General features: G+C 44.2%; 1 protein-coding gene across 5 annotated transcripts; it reads right to left on the bottom strand.

The window, feature by feature from the left end:
• Positions 1–170: 170 nt before the first annotated feature.
• Positions 171–17,765, bottom strand: NDUFS7 (NADH:ubiquinone oxidoreductase core subunit S7). Of its 5 annotated transcripts, none has more exons than XM_029613224.1 (8): positions 17,563–17,765; positions 14,548–14,584; positions 12,984–13,052; positions 3,844–3,946; positions 3,299–3,478; positions 1,558–1,604; positions 592–680; positions 171–507 (listed from the first exon to the last, which is right to left on the bottom strand). In XM_029613224.1, exons 1-8 carry the CDS (start codon positions 17,576–17,578, stop codon positions 410–412), a joined length of 639 nt encoding a protein of 212 aa, XP_029469084.1. In that variant the 5' UTR covers positions 17,579–17,765; the 3' UTR covers positions 171–409. The 5 variants fall into 5 exon arrangements, with proteins under 5 accessions (XP_029469084.1, XP_029469083.1, XP_029469085.1 ...); XM_029613223.1 differs by having other exon boundaries at positions 3,844–3,949; positions 17,563–17,733; XM_029613225.1 differs by lacking the exon at positions 17,563–17,765 and adding an exon at positions 15,391–15,415 and having other exon boundaries at positions 3,844–3,949.
• Positions 17,766–23,128: the final 5,363 nt, after the last annotated feature.

Below are 23,128 nucleotides of genomic sequence, written 5' to 3' on the forward strand. Positions count from 1 at the left end.
TTACTCTCTGCCATCAGGGGTTCTCCTGAAGCACTGAATCCCTCCGCTGCAATATAATTTACCGTATAAAGGTCTTAATTCAGGTCTCCTACACAGGAGCTAGGCTCCAGAGACCACAAGTTATCTGTGCTTTTTCCAAAGTCATGCAAAAATTACAAAGGGGCACAAAATCATTTTATCTTCAAAATCAATCTTTATACTTTATTTCTATAGACAACTGTCAAAAACAAAAATCAGCTGTATCCTTGTTGTGCCCCCACACAAGCTGATGTGGAAAGGACTCCCATAGGGTACACCACACAGGTCCATATCAAGGAACACACCAGCTTCATCAGGATAGGTTTGAACACAGAGCTAGGACTGTCATTCTAGCATCCTGCAGCATTGCTACAGTACCAAGAGCATGGACTCATTTCCGGTACCAGATTCTCAGTCTCTTCTCACGTTTGATTTTCTTTTGAAGCTGCAGGATTCCGTAGAGCAGGGCCTCTGCTGTGGGTGGGCAGCCTGTGGGGAGAAACTACATCTGTAAGCAGATATCCTTTGTTGCCACCTCTCTGCATCCCACTACCATTCAGCACTACACATTACCTGGGACATAGATGTCAACAGGCACGATGCGGTCACATCCTCTCACCACTGAATAGGAGTAATGATAATAACCCCCACCATTGGCACAGCTAGGGAAAAAAGAAAGCCCACAGGTATGGGGCAGTTACTTTGCTTTTGTTTCAACCCTGTCCTAACTATCACCCACCATAGAGTGTACCCTTCTCTGCATGTAGTCAATCCTGCAAAACATTCTCTGTACACAAGAGGCCAGGTCTACTACATTGTATAAGAGTACTTTACTCCATGCACACATGAACATAGTCTGCTACACCTTATACAGGCCTTCCCTTTGCTCAGTCAAGTTCATTACACCATAAACACCACCCAAGCTTTCTGCCTTGCATTGAAGAAGAAAGCCAAATGATCCAGGATTAATTTGTAGACAAACAGGTAACAGGACTGTGGAGCACAGGCAAGGAGATCAAGCCATGTGAGGAAGTGAGGCCAGAATTGGAGATGAACTCGCCCAAACACACTTCATCCTCTTTACCCCAATGCTATTCCATTCCTAGCTCCCACCAGTGCTCAACCCCCCAGCCATCCTTTGCCCACCAGAACTGCTTCACACTATTGGCTCTACTCCATGTCCCTGTAGAACAAGAGAGGCAAAGGCTGAATTACGGAGCAGAATGGCTGCTTTCTGCTTCAGTCTCACCCCCCTCTTCCATGCAGGCTGCCTGGAGGGGAGGGGCTGAAACAGAACACCCCAGCTGCTCTGCCTCTTAGTCTGAAAATACATGGTGGAACTCTGTTCCCCCACAGATTAAGAGCTGCAAGTCATTATTCATCTGCAGGAGAAAAGAATCAATCCTTGTGGGGCAGAGGGAAACACACCAGCAAAATATCAGTAAGTAAGCAGAAACCTCCCATGTACCAATTAGCAGGAACACAAATATCCTCATGAAAAAACAGAAGAAAGTAGGAGTATATCAGAGTAGCACTAACCTCCCCATGGAGACCACATACCGAGGTTCTGGCATCTGATCATACACCTGAAAAGAAACATCATTCATGACGTACAGCTTGAGAATCGGAGACCATAAATCAAGCATTCATTCAATTTCCTTTTCCTAGAGTGTAGGCAGATGGACCCAGGACCAATGGACTACGCTTGGTTGCCAACAGATAGCGACGGAGTCAGGTTGCAAAGCAGACGCACTGGGTGTACCAACATTCTATGGAGGGCAATATGGTATGCAAAGACGCACACAAGATGACGCCACCACAGCCTACCACTCAGTGTGCAGACCAAGCTGAAAGCAGGGCCTAGGCCACCGGGATGGGGGCTGCTCAACCCGCACGGAAGCTCACTTCCCCTTACCCCAATGTGGTCAGGAATGACATCTGTATGGTCTGCCAAGCAAGGAGACCAAAGGAAGTCTTACCAAAAACTCTGATTCAGAGATGTTTGGAGGGAGGTCTTTTTTTTTTTTTTTAAACTTACTTGGGTTCAGCATTTACCAGCCAAGTACAGAGTCGGTCTCGGGGGGGGAGGGGGGCTTTGGCCATCACTGCCACGCTTGGCTTCCTGCATCCGCTGCCTTTCAGCTGCTTAAGCAGCAAAGTCCACACTGGGAAGCAGCTACTGGACCAAAGCACACCTCTGAGGGATCTCATAAATCACCTCAAGAATTCTCAACTGGGGGAGGAACCTTTTAGGTATCACAGCAGGACAGCGGGGTTCAGTTTTCCTTCAATTTAAAAAGTAGATTTTCTTCTTCCAAAAAGTACAACAATCCATGTAGGGAGAAGTACGTCCACCATCTGCTGGAGACGTAGAATACTGGAAAGCTGATGTCACTGCAGGGCTATATGTACTGTGACGTCAGCTTTGCAACCTGACTCCATCTCCATCTGCTGGCAGGGGAGCATAACCCATTGGTGCTGAGTCCATCTGTCTACACTAAAAAAAAATGAAATTATCAGTTAAGTAATTTCTACAATATTCTCCAAAGGCAGGAGGGCTTACACACACAGAGCAAACCATGGCATGGGCCTTAATCACATGTAGCAAATCATGCAATGGGATTTGCGTACTCACACAGGTCAATATCATGACTCCTTACGTGCCCTAACGTGTACACACAGTGAATCATATAGCCCAGGCTATGGACATTAGTCAGAGAGAACAGGAAGGACTAGTTCAGTTCATTACACATGATGGGAAAGCCTGGTTGGGTGACAGAGGAAAATTGGATCTTATCTGCTAGTTTTCATTCCTGGAATGCCACAGATCTGTCCAGACAAGTGGGTTTTGCAAACCTACCAGCAGATGGAGGCAGAGAATAAAATCTTTTCAGGCACTGTGACATAACCGAGAGTGCCATCTGCAGTCCCTCAGTATTGACCAGTATCCAAGCCAAGACATAAAATTAACACTCCAACTAAACTCTAATTTGCCCCCCCCTCTAGGGCAAGAAGAGAAATAAGTTAGCACCCTCTGAACAGGGAACCCTCATATCTAGGATAGAACTAAAAGAACCAACCTATAAATAATTTGAAAGTTCTGCAGTATACACATCTGCTGGAGACAGAAATACTGAAGGTCTGCAGGTGGCACTCTTTATGTAGCAGTGTCTGAAAAGTTTTTATTCTCTGCCTCCATCTGCTGATAGGGATGCAAGCGCCACTTGTCTGGACTGATCTGGGGTTATGAACAAGAACAGGACCAAAAAAAAAATCATACCTTTCTAAGAGCTGGTGCCATTTTGTTAGTGAGGGTACCAGCAACTATCATCACGTCAGCCTGGCGTGGACTGGCACGAAACACCACACCAAACCTATCCATGTCGTAGCGAGGAGCAGCCATGTGCATCATCTCCACAGCACAACATGCCAGGCCAAAGGTCATTGGCCAGAGGGAACTCTGCAGTAGAAAACCAGCAACCAGCAGAAATGAAAACAAAGTATTTCCACCACATCCTAACTGCCTGTCTGTACCAATAAAGGATCTCTGAATTTCAATATGCCTGTGCTTGGGAAGTGATCCTATGTCCTTCAACTCCCAATAACGGAAAATGGAGCCGTCACTGCTGTGCTGTGAGGCTCTCCATGCTAGGATTGCTATTAGAAGTGTTACATGGTCTTCTGCTCAGTGTCCTGCATTCTGATGTAGGAAGCAAGGACTGAAACTGTCAGAGTGACAACACATTGCCCATTCTTGCATGAATGGATCCACATAACCAATGATTATCTTCTGTTCTTTACAAGTCCAGCTCAAGGAGTACTCACCCTGCGAGCCCAGTTCACCAGATCATCTAGCTTTGTGATGACAAACTCCCCTCTGCTGCTGGGCAGGGCGGGCTTCTGAGAGACAACAGCAGGGCTCTTCTGGCTGCTGGGAGAGCACAGTCACCAGTATACACACACTGCATCCTTCCCACTTTCTCTCTGGACAGAGATTCAAAGGCACAAGTTTTCACAGTTTTATCCGATGCCTGTGTCGTTAACTTTCACCAAGTTACTGTCGCAGTATGACATTTTGTTTGAAATCACAGATCCTTGACTGTGACTGTCAGGCACTGTACAGCTCTTCTAGCCAGGTCCCAAGGAACAGGAATTGCTAGGATTTCTACAGCGATAGTTGGAGCTTTCGGTGCTAATTCCACTAAGCTTATCACATCAAGACAATGGTGCAAAGAAGAGAGTTTCAGATTTGTTAGAACTGGAGAAGATTCTGGAGAAGGGGGAACCTATTCCACCAGCATGGAACCAGGCTGCTGGCGATAACATTTAAAAAGGAAATAGAGCTTTTAAAACTAGACCATGAAGGAAAGCAGTCTGAAGCATGTATTTTGGAGGGATATACCTTCCAAAGATAGTTGCAAAAACAGGGAAGTTAGAATATCCCAGTAGAGAGTTTGTGATTAAGGCTGAAGTTATACAAATGGACAAAGAGCACCCATATGCAAATGACTCTAAACTGCCTGTATCATTTGCTGATAAATTATGAATACAAAGAGAAATGAAAGTACAAATTTAAAAAACCCATACCTTAAGTGTCTGTATGCGAATGTCAGAAATCTGAATAGTAAGACTGGCGAGTTAGAATGTATAGCATTATACAAAGATACATACCATGATAGATTTGTATGCAAATCTATATCATGCATATTCACTGTAGTCATCCTGAAAACCTAGCCTGTTTGTGGCTCTCAAGGACTGGAGTTGGCCACCCCTGATATAGACATTATAGGCATTTTAGAGATGTAGTGGAAGGAAGATAACTAATGGGACACCGATGCCAAGGTATAAATTATGTTGTGATAGGGCAGATCAAATTGGTGGAGGGGTGGCACTAAATAAGTAAAAGATGTCAGAGTCAAGCATGATAAAAATCCTGCTGGAAACAAAATGCACTGTGGAATCCCTAAAGAGAAAAATTCCATATGTGATGGGTAAGAGTATAGCAGCGGGGTGTATGTTACCAGCCACCTGGCCAAAATGAACAGACTTGAAATGCTAGCTGAAATTATAAAGGCAAATACATTTGGCAACATTAATAGAAGATTTCAATTACCCCTGTATTGAATAGGTCCAATGTCTCATTGGGACGTGCTAGAGGTTAAGTTTACAGATGTCATAAAGGACAGCTTCACTGAGCAGATGGTCCTAGAACTGATGAGACGGGCAGCTACTTTAGACCTAGTCCTCTGTGGAACGCATGACTTGGTGCAAGGGGTTACTCTGGTGGGGCTGCTAAACAATAGCAATTAGAATGCAACTGAATTTGACAATCAATGGAGAGATGACATGAAAGGAAAATTGGTTCTTACCTGCTAATTTTCGTTCCTGTAATACAGCAGATCATTCCAGACCAGTGGGTTATGTATCCCTACCAGCAGATGGAGTCAGAGAACAAAAACTTTGGACACTGCTACTTGCAGTCCCTCATAATTGGCCTGTACCCAAGCCCATGAAACTAAACTTCAACCAAGGGTGACCAATCCCTCCCAATTAACCAGAGGTCTAGGACACCCGAAACCAAAGAAACATACACTGGTAAGCCACCGGCCCTGTTTAATAGAAATCCAATCATTCCTTCAAAAGCTCCAGATTGTCTTTCGGAGTCAGAATGGGGTGGGCCTCAGGAATGATCTGCTGTATTAGAGGAATGAAAACTAGTAGGTAAGAACCAATTTTCCTTTCCTGTACATACTCAGAACAATCCAGGCCAGTGGGATGTACCCAAGCCATCTTATACTGGACGGGCCTCCGAAAGACCCGCTCACAGAACACACTCACCAAAAGATGCCTCCTCCTGCACCCTGACATCCAAACGATAACTTAGTGAAAGCGTGAAGGGAAGACCAGACAGCCACCTTTCAAATTTGCGGAGAAAGAAGTTGACACTCCGCCCAGGAGGCTGCCTGTGCCCTTGTGGAGTGGGCTATCAACTCCACATGAGCCTGCTTTCCTTTAGAAATGTACGTGGAAGCGATAACTTCCCGAATCCAGCTAGAAATGGTAGTTTTCAATGCTTTGTCTCCCTTCTTGGCCCCGGCAAATAAGACAAAGAGGTGGCCTGGCCATCGAAAAGCATTAGAAACCTCCTGATAGTGGAGAAGGCCGTGCCGCACGTCCAACAAATGCAGCTCCCTCTCCCGAGAGGAATGACAGGACCAGTCCGGAAAAGCTGGAAGTTCCACCGTCTGATTGACATGAAAAGAAGAGACCACTTTGGGCACGATGGAAGGAACTGTTTGCAAGGATACCCTGCCCCCAGTAAATTCTCAGGAAAGGGTCTCTCCAGGATAAGGCTTGCAGCTCTGAAATCCTCCGTGCCGAACAGATAGCCACCAGGAACACAGTCTTCAGAATCAAATCCTTCAATGATGCCCTCTTCAATGGTTCAAACGTTGCTTCGCATAGAGTGTGGAGTACCAAATTTAAGCTCCACTCTGGGCATACTTTGTGCCCTGGCGGACGCAAAAGCTTCGCTCCTCCAAGAAACCTGATGATATCCAGATGAGTCGTCAGCTTCTGACTTTGAGCAACATCTAGGAGGGCTCCCAAAGCAGCTACCTGAACTTGAAGCAAGTTAAAGGCTAAGCCCTTAGCTAACCCCTGCTGCAGGAAACCCATAATCTGGGACACCCCCACAGCCACTGGACTCAGGTTCCTCTGCAAGTACCAACCTTCAAAACACCTGCCAAACCCTGGCATACACCATCGACGTAGCAGGTCTCCTAGCCTGAAGAAGAGTGGAAATTACAGACTCAGAATACTCTTTCAAATGTAACCTCCACCTCTCAAAAGCCAAGCCGCGAGATAGAAGTGATCGACCCAATCCGAGAATATAGGCCCCTGACGTAGAAGGCACGGAAAATGAGCTAGACGAAGAGGTCTGTCCTCTGCTAGTCGTACCAGATCCGTGAACCAGGGATGCCTGGGCCACTCCAGAGCCAAGAGCACCACGGACCTGCGATGCGACTCTGTCCACCTGAGAACGCGGCCTATGAGAGGTCATTGGGGGGGGGGGGGGGGGGGGGGAGATAGAGAAGAAATCCCATTGGCCATGGACACACCAGAGCTTCGAGCTCCACTGATACGTGTTCCCTCTGACTGAAAAACCGAACAGTTTTCGAGTTGGCTCAAGTCGCCATCAGGTCCAACCGCGGAGGGCACCATCTGGCGCAAATGTGATTCCACGCCTCGGAGGACAACTCCCACTCTCCGGGATCCAAGCGCTGTCGGCTGAGAAGTCTTCTTGTACAATTTCTGTGACATGGGATGTGGCGATGCCCCCCGAGAAGAATCTCTGCCCAGGCGAACAAACGTCACGCTTCCAGCGCCATCGCAGGGCTCCTGGTTCCTCCCTGCCTGTTGATATATACCACTGAGGTCGTGTTTTATTTATTTAAATACTTTTCTATACCGAAGATCATGTACAGGTACATATCGGTTCGGTTGCTTGTCTTGTTTGACAAGACACGCACCATCTGACCCCTAACTAAGGGGAGAAACACCTGAAGGGCCTGGCGAACCGCCCGAGTTTCGAGTCTGTTGATGGACCAAGATTTCTCAAACATTCACCACAGTCCTTGAGCAGTATTGTCTTGACACATCGCTCCCCTTCCGGAGAGGCTGGCATCCTCAGAGTTGACCACCCAAGCTGGGGGGGGGGGGGGTGTTGGGGTGTTACAACTTCATCCCTTTCTCCAGGTTGCGACGCAACAGCCACCAAGAGAGACTGTGTGTTCCTGAAGAAGAGGCAACGGAATATGGAACTGCTCCGACAGAGTGCTCCACCTGGACAACAGCACACGCTGTAAAAGTCTCAAGTGCGCAAAAGCCCAAGGTACCAGCTCTAAAGTGGACGTCATGGAGCCCAGGACTTGGAGATAAACCCAGGCTGTTGGCACCGTCAAGCGAAGAAGGCCTTTCACCTGAGTCTGTAATTTCCACACTCTGTCTGTCTTAGTGTCGAACTGCGCACCTAGGTATACCAGGCACTGAGTGGGCACCAACTAGCTCTTCTGCAGATCGATGACCCAACCAAGAGAGACTGTAGGGTGGTCATCACTCTGTGGAGAGATCTCTCGCAGTCCTCCCAAGACTTCGCCTGGATGAGCCAATAGTCCAAATGTGGATGCACAGAGATCCCTTCTTTGTGCAGAGCTTCTGCTATTACCACCATCACCTTGGTGAACGTGCGAGGAGCTGTGGCCAGCCCAAAGGGAACAGCCTGAAACTGAAAATGCCGACCCAGCACCTTGAACCTCAGGAATCTTTGATGGTCCTGCCGGATCAGAATTTGCAGATAAGCATCCGTTAGATCTAAGGACACGAGGAACTCCCCTTTGCACACCGCCACAAGTACTGCTCGGAGCGTTTCCATGCGGAACTTGAGAACTCGTAGGCACCAGTTCACCTTCTGCAAGTTGAGGATAGGACGAAAGGACCCTTTCCTTCTTGGGAACCAAGAAGTACACCGAGTACCGACCCTGGCCCTGCTCCGCAGGAGGGACTGGACAAATGGCGTTAAGATCGAGTAACCTCTAGAGAGTCGCCCACACGGCCTCTCGCCTGCGCGAGAAATCACACGAGACTCTACAAAGGTGTTCTGAACTGGAAACAAGAAATCCAGAGCGTAACTGTGCCTGTCTGAGGTAATCTTCTCCCACTCCTTGTAGAAGCTGGATAATCTGCCTCCTACAGCTTCTATATGGGAGTGGGGGCCCCTGGTCTCATTGGGGAGGCTTACCACCTCCTGAACCCTGACCTGTACCATCTCTGGGAGTCCGACAACCTCCACAAAAGGACTGCAGATAACCAGAGCCTTGCCTGGACCCAGGGGGAGGAACAGGTTTACCAGAACGAAAACACTAAGAAACCCTAAAACGAGCTCATGAAGGAAAAACCTTCTTACTCTGCTTCCTATCTTCTGGCAACCTATGGCCCTTAGTCTCTCCCAATAGCTTCACCAACTGGTCCAAATCCTCCCCAAACAGCAGTTTTCCCTTGAAGGGCAGATTACAGAGCTGCGCCTTAGAGGACAAGTCCACTGATCAGTTCCGTAACCATAAATGTCTGTGAGCTGCCACAGAGGAAACCAAACTACGCGCAGAGGTGCGAACCAAATCATAGAGAGCATCAGCCACATAAGCCACTCCCGCCTCAAGGTGAGCCGCTTGCAAGGGCAAAAAGTTGCCCGCTGCTACTGCCTCCACAACCTTCTGTACCCAACACAGACAGACACGCTGCATCACGCTGGCACACACCACCACGCGCAGGCCGAGCTCAGAGACCTCAAACAAACACTTCAGCTGAATTTCCAGTCTGTGGTCCCGCATGTCTTTCAAAGCAGCCACTGCCGAAACAGCTGCATCCGTGCGCGGCACTTTCAGAAGGTACAAGGTCTCCAGAAAGAGGAGGTAAATTTTTACCATTGCTCGGCCCATCTTCAAACCGGAATCAGGAGTCCCCCACTCCCTTGCACCAACTTTTTGGTCTTCTTGGGCAGAGGAAAGGCAGTTGTCTGTCCTTGCAGACCATCGAGCACCGGATTGACCCCCTCACTATCAGACTCTTCCTGGGAGACCTTAACTTCAACTCTTCTAAAACTTGGGGAATCAATGGGCACAGCTCCTCCAGCTTGAACAGCCGGACACCTCGAGGGTCATCCCCCTCCTGGATTGGGAATCCATCCAAGGCCGGGTCATCCGTGTCGGGATCTCCCAGGTCTGGGGAGTGATCAGATCCTGGGACCATCCCCTGCGTGTCTAGAGGGCCACCTTGCAGCATCCCCAAAGCTTTCCCACTGGAGGCCAGATCACCCTGCGCCTGACAGAGACCCAGGGGATCTTAAGAAGAACATTTGGATCCCCCACTGGATGTGTCTGCCGACTACTCCGCTGTCCTTTTAATTCCAGATCTTTGATTGGCCAAAAAGGCCTGATGAAGAAGCAGCACAAATTCAGGAGAGAAGTCCACAGGCTGCTCCCCCACCCCCTGCGGGGGCTTGGGCTGTACGTCATCCAGAGGCATGCAAACCAGGTCCATAGGGGAAAAGGGGGAGGGGGAGGGGAATTCCCCCCCTGCACCATAAGGTCAGAATCTGACTTCCAAGGCAGAGGCTGGAGGCCCGGCCGAACGGAGGCTTAGTCTGAGCGGCCCCCCTCTCTCGACTCACAATTAATGCAGAGAGCACGCAAATCCAACCTGCCCCTGCCGCACCACACATGCGGCAGGTGGCCATCTTGGATTTCGGCGCCATGCAGCAAACCACAGGAGAGCTCCAACGAAAATGGCACCCGCCGAAAAGGAGCCACACTCTGCCACCCACCGGTGGACCAAGGCACCGGAGCCCGCAGCTGCCTTCCGCGAAAGCGTCACTCACACTGCGGGACGTGAGAAAGAACCAGCGTGCGCCCTGAAATAGCAAGCAATCGCGTCTGATGTAGCACCAGCCTAGAGCCCCTCACACTCCAGTCACTGACCAGTCTCCTCCTCGGGCTGCAGTACCCACTGTCCCAGCTGGGCCCTAGGACCAGAGGCCTACCTGAGGAACTTATTAGGTTTGTGAAATCACTTTTTTTTTTTTTTTTTAATAAAAAAAAAACTTTAACTTCAGCAGGACCAGAGGAAACCAGAAGCCTCTGGTTATCAGGCCCTCCGGCGGGGTGCAGGTGAAATACAGTCAGGGGTATCTAACCTCCCGGACGCCCAGCTCCACTGGAGGGATGGCCTGCAACGGTGCCTAACACCTCAGGGAGTAAAGTCTCAGCTGATCTAAACTAACTACACTTTTTTTTTTTTTACTAAACCCTAGACTGCAGGTTTGCATCTCTACCATCTGCTGGAGTCAGAGATACTGAGGGGCTGCAGGTGGCACTCTCTCTTATGTAGCAGTGTCCAAAGTTTTGTTCTCTGACTCCATCTGCTGGTAGGGATACACAATCCACTGGTCTGGAATGATCTGAATATGTACAGAACTAAGACTACAACAGCAGCACATAACATTAAAAAAAAAAGGGAGACTATGAAGAATGAAGGAATTAGAGAAAAGCTAAAAAAAAGTGGTTGCAAGGATAAAATGTGGACATTGTTTAAATATACTAATTTTGGAAGCCCAGATAAAACATTCAATGCATTAAAAATTTTCAAAAGACCACCAAACAACTGCCAGCATGATTTAATGGCGAGGTAAAGCTAAAGAAAAGCACCATTCAAAAAAATGAAAAGCAGACCCAAATGATTAAAATAGGCAAGATTATAAGCACTGACAAGTTAGATAGGCCAAAAGAGACTGAGAAAAAGTTTACTAGTGAGGCAAAACTTTTTAAAATACATTCAAAGCAAAAAGCCTATGAGTGTGTCAGTTGGGCTGCTGGATTACCAAGGGCAAAAGGAGTGCTCAGGGAAGACAAGTAAACAGCAGAAAAACAATGAACTCTTTGCCTCAGTTTTTAGGGAGGAGGATGTTGGGAATATACCCAAATCTGAAATATTCTTTAATAGAGATTCTGAGCAACTAATACAAAATATTTGTGGCAATGGAGGATTAACAGATCAGATTGTCAGTAACAAATCACCAGGACCAGATGGCACCAAGCCAGAGTTCTAAAAGAATCAAAACATGAAATTGCTAACATGTTACTAGTAATCTGTAACCTATCTTTTAAAACAGCCATGATTCTTGAAGATTGGTAGGTGGCCAATGTGTTGCCGATTTTTAAAAAGGGCTCCAAGGATGGTTCAGGAAACAATAAACCAGCGAGTCTGTTGGTGCTGGGCAAACAGGTAGATGCCATTCTTAAAAACAAAATCAATGGCCATAAAAATAAACCTGGCTTAATGGGGAAGAGTCAACATGATCTTAGCAAAAGGGTCTTGTTTTACCAATCTTCTAGAAATTTTTGAAGGTGAAATAAAACATGTAGCTAGAAGATGAGTTTGTTGATATAGTGTATTTGGAGTTTCAGAAGGCATCTGACTAAGTCTCCCATGAGAGACTCCTCGGGAACTTATAAAGTCATGGGATAGGAGGCAGTTTCTATTGTGGAATATTAACTGGGTAAAAGGCCAGATAGAGAGGGTAGGACTAAATGGTCAATGTTCCAAATGGAGAAATGTCGTTAGTGGAGTACCACAGGAATTGGTACTTGGACCTGTGCTGTTTAACATTCATAAATGAGCTGGAAAAGGGAATGACGAGTGAAGTGATCAAATTTGCAGATAACACAAAATTATTCAAATGTCTTAAAACAGCAATGGTTCGCGAGGAACTGCAGAAGGACTTTGTGAGAATAAGAGACCAGGCAACTGAATTGCAGATGAAATTCTTTATTGGGAATCACCACCCAGGTAAAGAACCTTGGCGTCCTTATGGGCAATATGTTGAAACCCTCTGCTCAGTGCAAGGCAGTGGTCGAAAAAGCAAATAGAATGTGAAAGATGATCCAAAAAGGAATTGAGAATAAACTAGAAAATATTGCCTCTGTATCGTGCAACTGCACCTCGAGTACTGTGTACAGTTTTGGTCGCCCCCAACTCGAGAGACATAGCAGAACTAGAAAAGGTTCAAAGGAGGATGACAACAAAAAAAAAAAAGAAATGATAAAAGGGATGAAGCTGCCACCATCAGAGTTGGGATGCTATGCTTGATGGACCTAGGTCTCACCTAGTATGGCACTTCTTATATTCTTAAGAAACTTATGCTCCCCCTTCCAGCTATCAAACATATTCAGATTGTAGTGTAACATCTGCATCTCTAAACTTTGGACAACATAAGCCAATCAGCTGCCTAGCCGTTGGTACCTCCATTCCTCCCACCTGCACAGGAACCCAAACACTTAATCTGCCTCTGATGTTCTTACAATCTAAATATATAACTATGTAAAGAGCAGTGGCCAGACATTAACTATTACCTGGGAGCATTTTCTGTCACTGAGCTCTGATGCAGGACCCGAACCTGAAGAGCAGCCAGGAGTGTGGGCCTATGAAAAAAAAAAAACAAAACAACCCAATACAGAGTGTGAAGAGAGTTGCTGCCTGAAAATATAAGACATTGTCTGTACAGTTACAGAATAATAATTTCAGCAAGGCAGTAAAAGTTGGGGTGAGGGGGATTTCTGCAGTTCAATACCGAACTCCCAAAGTAGACAGTGCTACTAACTTTAATGCTCAAGTTACGACATCTCGCAAACTCTCTTGGCCCAAGGTCAGCAAGACCAAGAAACAGTATCCACTGTAATCACACACTCAGAAAGAGCAGGTTCTGTAAATCTCTACAGAATGACAACCTTAGCAGTAGAATAAATTCTATCAGTGTCATATGTCATAAAGCTACTCATAAAACCCACTCAGTGTTAACCCTGTGGACACTTAGAGGGCCCTGCCAAGCACTGCTCAGACATGTCTGTACCTGTGCATGTGCCTTTACACTTGCAACCTCCCGTTCACCAGCTGGGTTCCTGCTCGTCTTTGGACAAGTACTCTGCAAACAAGCTATTATCTGGAGATTTCCAATGATACTAAGACACCACAAAGCCCAAAGGTTACACAGTTCCTAGAAGTGCATCTATAAACCATATAAAATATTAGGATTGTCAATCTGTCACAAGGACAGAGTTAAACTAAAGTTTATTAGCACTGCAGATAAATCATTTTTTCTGTTTACCCTTCCCAAACAGCCAACAAGTAAAGTAAGTCTAGATGGTGTTAACACTATGAATGCAAGTTTCACTGTATTCATCCAGTGCCCAGGGAATTTCAGGTTAGGCTGTCTTCAAGGATGTGTAGCTCTGGGACCGGGCGCCTTGGCACAGATCTAGTTTCTCTGCACTTTCAGCCAAGACTGGAGAGTTCCGTAATCAGTATTGGGGCTAGTTCTCTGTTGGCTGTGTCAGACATTCCAACTGGGACTCAAAATAATAGCTCTCTCAATGACACTGCAGAATTTTACAGTTTTACAACTTCTTGAGGATCCTGGCAAACATGCTTTCTAAATCTGACTGAGAGGAGCAGGTATCCCAAGATTCAGCTTGAACCACAGACTTGTAAAAGGCCAAAACACCACCTGCAGGCTAGCTTAAGAGAAATGGGTTCTCTCTGGGGAAAACAGAGCTCCCAGGGCAAAACAAGATTCTCAGTGCACAAAAAAATCCCTGTTTCACCACAATCAGTAATTAAATCTCTTCTTCAGACATTGTTTTCTGAAGATATGGCCTATCTGGTCCTAATGGTTTCCTTTACCTTTGTGAAACAAACAAAAAAGTTAACAAACCCTGTTCATATGCTGGAGATTACTGAATTCATGCCATGAAGGAAAATGATTGTGTTTTAATATATGACTGCTAAAAGGAAAATCAGTGAATGTAAATCTTCCCTCTAGCAGAAAGTCAGTTTCTCTTAGATGAAGGAAGAATAACTGCAGATATATGTGGTAAAGCTGTCACTGCAACCAGGAGTAGAGTTGGACACACTACTTACCGCAAGCTGGAAAGCCTGCAGCGGGTTAGGCGAGGAACTGCAAACAAAATCCACAAAAAAAGTTTAGTTTTAACAGAAGCTGAAAAAGCTATAAAAGTGCAGAGTTCTGAAGACAGCCTGTCCGTGCATTTCTCAGCATTGCATTAGAGAGAAACATGGCACGTGAAAGAAATAACATTTTATGACAATGGAAAGAAAGCGTGCCATAAATTATCCTAAATGGAATTTCTTAGACTTTACTGAACATCAATATACTTATAGTTACAAAGCCTGATGGAAAACAATAGCAGAATGCATTGTTTGTAAATTGAGGATACATAAAAACACATGGAGGGTAATTTTGAAACAGCCTGAATAGGTTCAAGTCTGCATGCAATATTTATCTTAAATTTTCAATATGGTTTTATGAGCATAAATCAACAGGTGCAAGTATACACAAAATTGACACCTGCACAAGAGTATGCAAAAGCAAAGGTATTCATAGAAAAGCTAAAGACATAAGCAAATTCCTTGGACCAGAGGTCAGCAACAAAACCAAGAAACAGTACTCACTAATCACATTCTCAAAAGCAGATGCCCCTTTGTGTGTGTGGATTTACACACATACTTTCAAAAATCAAAAGTACACATGTAAATCCTGATCCTGCCTCAACTCTGCCTCATGTAAAAGTATTGTGTTCCATGCGTATTTATTTAAATCATTTTTGTAGCCCACCTATAACGAACCTGCCAAGCTAAGCAGGTTATAACAAACATATAAACAGCATTAAACATTAAGACCCTTCCCATTATTATCCACTGAATAAGACTGCCTAATGGTTACGAAAACTGTAAACATCTTACCTAATCTCATTATCAATGTCTCCAAAAGCTTCTTTAAAAAGTAAGGCCCTCACCTATTTTCTGAAAATCTTTAACATTAATAGCTTGTATTGATGCAGATAATGCATTCCACTGAAAAAGCCGGGATTCTGCAACATACGTAAAGCTTGTATGCTTGAGGCTGGGAGGCCAATGAAAATTAACTTAACTGCAGCAAGAACTGTTAGTGCATGAATAAAAAAAATGGGTGAACTTGAATACAGCATTAAGCTTTTGGAAAATTGCATTACAGTAATCAACTGTCAAGAGTACAAATGACTGTACTAAGATGCAGAAATGTTTTTTATCCAAAATATATTTTTACATGGCACAGCATCCATAGCTTAAAAAACAAAACAACCGCCCCCCCCCAAAAAAAAACAGGATTTAAGAATTGCCTGCAGGAGGGGGTAAAAGGGTCAAATGTGGATCAAAAAGCACCCAAACTTTTTTTTTTACTACAGTTTGCACTGGAATTTGGACCCCATTAACACAAATAGGGGGAACCTCAGTTTCGGGCAGAAACCTTATCTTGCGGATAAAGCAAATCATTTGCAGTAAATTGTTTTGTTCCATCCAAAAGTTAATTTTAGCCATACAAATTCAAAATACAAGTTATTGTGCTCTCAATGAAGCCTGCTATTGGAAAATACAATTGAATATTGTCAGCATATATTCTGAACTCAATCCCTAGCTCTTCAATTAAATCACACAAGGAGACCAAATAAAAAACAAGGCAGCTGAAAAGATGGATCCCTGGGGGACCCCTTGTTGAATCTCATACCAATTGGAATGTGACCCCCTACAACAAACCTGCTGTTTTCCTGAAAGATATGATGTGAACCACTAATAGACTACACCTTCGATTCCTACCCATTTAATAGTTTAAATAAAATATCATGTGCTATAGGGTCATAAGCGGCTGTTATATCTAAATAAACAGCTATAACTGAGCAGTTCTTATCTAACTGGCCAAGTATAAAAGCCAAGGTAAAAAACCAACAGAGTTTCGGTGCTGGGATTCTTTCGGAACCCAGACTGAAAACAATGCAAAATTGTATTATCCATTAAAAAGTCATTCAACTGCCTATAGGCTATTTTTTCCAATAGTTTGCCTAAAGTGTTTAAATTGGAAGTTGGCCTATAGTTAAGTGGGTCCTGAAGCATATTTACATGCATAACCATTGAAGCTAGAAGTCTAAAAGGAAGCACTATGATCTATTTTCCCTTGTCTCCACCAGTCAGTACATTTTGTCTTCCTTGAGCCTGTGTACGGCTTATGCTGCAGATCTCATACCATTACTTAAACAGATAATTGCAACAGAATTATGTGAATACAAAGAGTATATTTCCCTCTGAACCCAATACAATAACAAAACAAACAGAGGTCTAATATATGGTCCAAATTATTCCTACACAATTATTCAAAAAACTATTACAATCCACATGTTGCATTTATTACGTCAGTATTCAAAAATACAAAATCAGTACAAAATATCTGAGGTGCACCCCAAATAGTAAAATCCTATGTACTATATGCTACACCATCTCATTATAAAACCCATCCATCCATCAAACCCTCCAACAAATACATACATACATACTCATTAAAACAATACCATCACTCTGTACACCACAAATCTTTTATAATGTGTTATAATATCCTTCTTATATATTAACTCTACAAGGCCCATTGTTTCACCCTCAAAAGGGCTGCTTCAGGGGATATATTTATATCACCACTCAACACCAATTTAAAGAAAACGTTCACAACTGATCTCCGTTGTAAATCCAATAAAATATCTGAGGTAACTCTGAAGAATATGTGACCATAAATGCTATTGCTGACAAGTGATGTGCTACCGTCCTGTTGTTGCTCTTATTAACAATAATACAAACTGTGACACAATTAGAGTGGGGCGTGAACCTCGGCAGAGAAAGTTCAGCTATGTATAAAATGGCGACATAGACGTATGTAGGTCAGAAGAAAAAAAAAAAAGCAGCCCTTTTTGTTGGCAGCCCACTTTATTAATGCTGCCTGCTACAATACTTCTGCATGAGGGTATTACTGAGCAGCCACACTGCGGCGCTCCGCTGAAGGAAATGAGGGGAAGCCCATTCCCACCCAGCACTCGAGCTCCGACCTGTACTCACCCACCAATGCCGCCATCTTAAAACCGGACTGCAGCAAAACATCCTTCCGCCGGAAGCAGAAACTGCGAACAGCCCCCTTTGAATATCCGTCCGCCGGAAACAGCCACAGCCAAGGGCTCCCTGCCGTATCGACAGCCGTCCGGCGGAAGCAGTAACCACGGCCTCCCTGCGCTAGCTTTCTTCCGGAAGTAGGAATGACGAGCGGGCGCCTAGAATATGTGCGTCCGCCGGAAAACGCAACTGCAGGCTTTCCTCCCCTTCCCCAGTCTGTGTCACCTTTCTCCCCTTCAGCTCGGAACAGCTAATCCGGGGCCCCCCTGAACGCAGGGCATCATAAAAGCCCCACGGAGCAGCCCCCTTATCTCTTAAGTGCTGTGGGGGAGGGGTTTGCTATCCTGCAGTCGGAGCTAACTGGCTCTGTCCTGCAACCTCAGCTGCTGTACGGCTACAAATTGTTTTGTGCGATCGCTGGCTTGGATTTGAACTGATATGGATAAAACAGATAAGGTCTTCCCAGGCAAGACTTAATTCTGTAAAAAGAGTAAAATAGTCTATAATTCTAAATAAATATTTATAGTCACCTAGCAAAAGCTTTAAACGCTGTACAAAACGGTAGATATTCTTTCCCATCTACTTTTGTGCTCCACGGGCTGTCTGAAAATTATTACCGCAGAAAGTAATTTTAAGATAGTATAAATATGTATTTTTTTTTTGTAACAAATTACAGGCATACTTTTGAAAATACAAAAGTTATGTGCCGTGGCAGGTGCTTCAGAAAGATTCAGTAAAAGGAGCGGGCAAGCGCCCGCTCTCCTGTGCGCGCGATTCAGTATTTAAATGAGGGCCCGCGGTAAAAAGAGGCGCTAGGGACACTAGCGCGTCCCTAGCGCCTCTTTTTTGACAGGAGCGGCGGCTGTCAGCGAGTTTGACAGCAGACGCTCAATTTTGCCAGCGTCTGTTCTCAAACCCGCTGACAGCCATGGATTCGGAAATCGGACGCCGGCAAAATTGAGTGTTCAGTTTTCGAGCCGCTGGACAATTTAACATTTTTTTTTTAATTATTTTTTACTTTGGGACCTCCGCCTTAATATCACCATGATATTAAGTCAGAGGGTGTACAGAAAAGCAGTTTTTACTGCTTTTCTGTACACTTTCCCGGTGCCAGCAGAAATTAATGCCTACCTTTGGGTAGGCGCTAATTTCTGAAAGTAAAATGTGCGGCTTGGCTGCACATTTTACTTAGTGAATTGCGCGGGAATAACTAATAGGGCCATCAACATGCATTTGCATGTTGCAGGTGCTATTAGTTACTGAATAAGGGGTAAAGCTAGCGCGTCAAAAACGGGCGTCCAAACGCGGGTTAATAGTACGCTCCACTGGCGCACACTGTACTGTATCGGCCTGCTTCAGGTGAGTGTGGCTGTCATGCATGTGGAGGTGAAGGCAATGTAACTGCTCCTCCTTCCTCCATATGCCTCTCTCAGCAGATGTGTTTTCTATGCCTTCTCAGCCAGATCACTCCTGCCACAATTGACTGGCTGTTCATTCCAGGTCCAGAATTTAAGAGAAAAGACAGTGGCAAGGGAAGGGGAATGCTGGCATGGCCCATGCACACAATTTTTTTTCTAGCACAACAGGGAAAAAAAAAAAAGTCCAATTAGTTATGAAATACCCACTGTTGCCAGATTGGACACTCAATCTGACTGAGTGGGAGAATAGTGGATTGCCCCAAACTATCACTGAGGCTCCTTCGTAGAGTGGGCTCAGTGAGATGCACCTGGCCCAGCACCAAAAGCCTAATGCTGTATTCAAGTTCACCCATTTTTTTATTCATGCACTAACAGTTCTTGCTGCAGTTAAGTTAATGGTATGGTAATGCACTGGGATTGAAAAAAAAAATAAAAGCACACACAACGACATGCTTAGGCACAAAAGGAATATTGGTTCTTGCTAATTTTCTTTCCTTGAGTCTGACCAGATTAGTCCAGAGCATTTTTCTCCCCTACCAGCAGAATGAGACAGAGATCAAAGGCTTTACTGTATTCTTGGTACTTAAGTTAGTGTGGCAGCTGCAGTCTCAGTAAACCTGTAACAAACCTAAAATAATCCCCACCCCTTTCTTCGAGCAGGGGAAATGTAAACGTCAATGAAACTAGACTTGCAAACCCCTCCACCATGAGGAGCTAAATTGCAGAAACAATATAAAGTACAAACTGACTATATATTTACATATGTACACACACACAGGGGGAAGAGCTATCTTCAGATTCAAAAGGGTGGGATTCTGGACTGGTCTGCTCTGACTCACGGAAAGACAATTAGCAGGTAAGAACCAGTTTTTCCTTTATCGTCCCCCAGATCAGTCCAGGCAGATGGGATGTACCCAAGCCTCTTTGAATTGGGTGAAAACCTGAAAGACCTGCTCAAACACTCATACCAAATGCCACAGCATCTGGAACCCGAACATCCAACCTATAATGTTTGGAAAAAGTATGCAATGAAGTGCAAGTCTTGCCTTACAAATCTGCAGCAAAACCAACTCACACTTGGCCCAAGAAGCTGTATGTTGACACAATTGTCTTTTTAAACCAACTGGCAATAAACACCATTTGCTCCTTATTGTGACCATTGAATAGGCCAAAAAGATAGTTTGATCTTCGATATTCATTCATCTCAAGAGAGTCCTACAAACATGAAACTCCTGAGCTTGCATAGTAGAACTGAACCTTGGCTTCTTAAATGCAAGCAACTCAACTGATTTAAATTAAATGCAGAAACCACATTTGGTAAAAAAAAAAAAAAGATGGCACTGTATAAATAGAATCATCCATCCTCCAAAAGTTGAAGGAAAAAAACATCTCTACACGACAATGCTTGCAGCTCCAAACTTTATCTCACTGAACAGATAGTCAAGAAAAACTCCACTTTCAATGTAAGATGCTTCAAAGACGCATTCCTTAGTGGCTCAAAAAGAGGCTTGCCCAAGGCTTTCAAGACTAAATTGAGATCCCATGGTAGGATCCCACACCGAACTGGAGGACACAAATGCTGTACCCAGGGCCGGAGAGAGCAGGCATTAGGCCCGTGCCAGCTAAGAAAAGTAGGCCCCTATGTAAGGTTCTGATGTGATACTTAATAAGAGAAATCGTTTTCTAAATTTCCCAAATCATTTGTATTTATTTAAGAAGGCTTTACAAGCTTTTTTGTTAGCAAATTCTTCAATTACAATTGAAATTTTTATTTATAATTGTTAGAAATAGATATATTTAGCTTTTTTTTTTTTTTTTTAATTTTGCCCAACAAAAGTAGGCCCCTCGAACATTGTAGGCCCTAGCCAAATGGCCATGCTGGCACCTCCTCTCTCCTGGAGTGGCTGTACCCCTCTTAACAACCTTACCACATCCAGTTGTGAGGCTGTGGAAGATCTGTGCACCTTCTATTATTTATTTGATGGATTTCTATCCCACACAATCCCATGTTTTCAGCAGGTTAAAGAACATTCATAATCAGAAATTAAAAATCAAAATGAATCAAATCAAATATACAATAAAATAATTTATAAAAGCAACTAAAGTACATAGATAAAATATTAATAACAAAATCACACCAATAATCAGTGTTAGGGCCTATTGTTATCAAAAGCCCTCCTAAAAAAGTATACTTTCACCTGTTTTCTGAACGTGGAGTTGCACTGATGCATCTCATCTGGCAGTGCTATCCATAATGTCGGGCCAGCCACAAAGAAAATTCGTTCTTGGGTCTCATCTAGCCATGCCTTTCATATAGATGGTATCTCAAAAAGGTTTCAATCAGCTGATCGCAATGATTTTTGAGGCTTATATATTTTTTAGTTTAAATCTGTTTAACAGCAGCAGGAAACAAATAACACAAGTACAGTTAAAAACTTTCCAACAAGTGGCAAATCGCCCATTATTACAGATTCCTCCCTTTTTAATTTTGTTCCCTCCTTTATGTCTTGAGGGCTTTAGTCTTAAAACACCCAAGAAACATAACACGAAAACAAGTAGAGAGAAATCCCAACCTCCATCATCCCTTACACTCTCACCCTGAATATCAAAACATAGGTAGTGGGTATTGGAACATTTATATACCATTTCTCTATTGAAACTATGCTAAATCTGCCACGGGTTTTGTGCAAACTTGTGTGGGTTTTTGCACACATTTTTCCCATGCTAGTCTTATGCGTGAATGTAATAACATGTTCAGTGCAGGAAAAACGTGTGCATAAACCCACTTAAAAACCCGCAGCTGGTTCTGCACAAGTACATGTAAATGGCATGCAAAGGAGGCAATTAACTATTCACAGACTATGCAGGGAGCCGCACATTTATTTATTTATTTATTTATTCAAAGCTTTTTTATACCGAGGTTCAGGTAACAGAGTTACTAACTAATCACCTTGGTTTACATTTAAACCATCAAATAAATGACATGAGATATGTCTTACAGTGAACAAGGAAGAAAACAACTTGGAAACAAAATAACATGGTAGAACAAGGAGTGACAAGGTGAGGGAAATGATCCAGTGTGGCCTAAGCCAACTAGAATGAGGAAGGTTGACTGCGAGAGGGGTGGAGGGAAAGTGCAATTATAGCTTTATAAAATAAGTTAACGGGTACTTAAGGGGTTGCTCTGGGTAAGGGCGGTCCGAGGGAGCTGTGGAAGCTGAGTATTGTTAAGAGAAGGCTTGACAGAATAACCAGGTCTTGAGTCTTTTTTTGAACGTGATTGGGCATTGTTCCAGCCTGAGGTCAGGTGGGAGCGAGTTCCACTGTTTGGGACCAGCCGTGGAAAGAGCTCTTTTACTTAATGTCGTTTTGATAGGTGGTGCCTGTAAGGTGCCTCTCTGTGCTAATCTCAGCGGACGGGAGGAGACATGAGATTGTAGAGGAATCCTAAGGTCCAGTGGAGTGATGTTATGAATGACTTTATGGATGATTGATAATAGTTTATAGCGGATTCTGAATTTGATTGGGAGCCAGTGGAGATTCTTTAGAATAGGTGTTATATGGTCTCTTTTGCTGGACTTTGTTAGAATCCTTGCTGTTGAGTTTTGTAGCATCTGAAGAGGTTTTAATGAGTTGTCTGGAAGTCCGTGTAGCAGTGAGTTACAATAATCGATTTTTGAAAAAATGATTGATTGTAAAACAGACCTAAAATCGTGGAAATGGAGGAGGGGTCTTAACCTTTTTAAGACTTGGAGTTTGAAGTAGCATTCTTTTACAGTGTTGTTGATAAAACCACTGTAGTTCAGTTGATTATCCATGATTACCCCTAGGTTTCTGACCCGGGGTGATAAGGCTGGGAGCATAGAAAGGATTGAGTTATTTATCGGGAAGTTGCCATCTTGTGAGATCAATAGAAATTCTGTCTTGTCGGTGTTTAGTATCAGGTTGAGGTTTGAAAGTAGGTTATTGATGGAGAGAAGGCAGGAATTCCAAAAGAGTAGTGTGTTGTGCAGTGAGTCGGTGATAGGTATGAGGATTTGGACGTCATCTGCGTATACGTAATGGGTTAACATTGGTGTGGTTGTGTGTTTGTGTAG

The sequence above is a fragment of the Rhinatrema bivittatum genome, chromosome 8, assembly GCF_901001135.1.
Source record: "Rhinatrema bivittatum chromosome 8, aRhiBiv1.1, whole genome shotgun sequence".
In the NCBI taxonomy this organism is placed as follows: Eukaryota; Metazoa; Chordata; class Amphibia; order Gymnophiona; family Rhinatrematidae; genus Rhinatrema; species Rhinatrema bivittatum.

Excerpts from the sequence above, each read along its gene's own strand:
- NDUFS7 (XM_029613223.1), bottom strand. Across the intron at positions 681-1,557 it reads TATGTGGTCTCCATGGGGAG|CTGTGCCAATGGTGGGGGTT; the intron begins GTTAGTGCTACT and ends TTTTTTCCCTAG. Across the intron at positions 508-591 it reads TGTTGACATCTATGTCCCAG|GCTGCCCACCCACAGCAGAG; the intron begins GTAATGTGTAGT and ends TTCTCCCCACAG.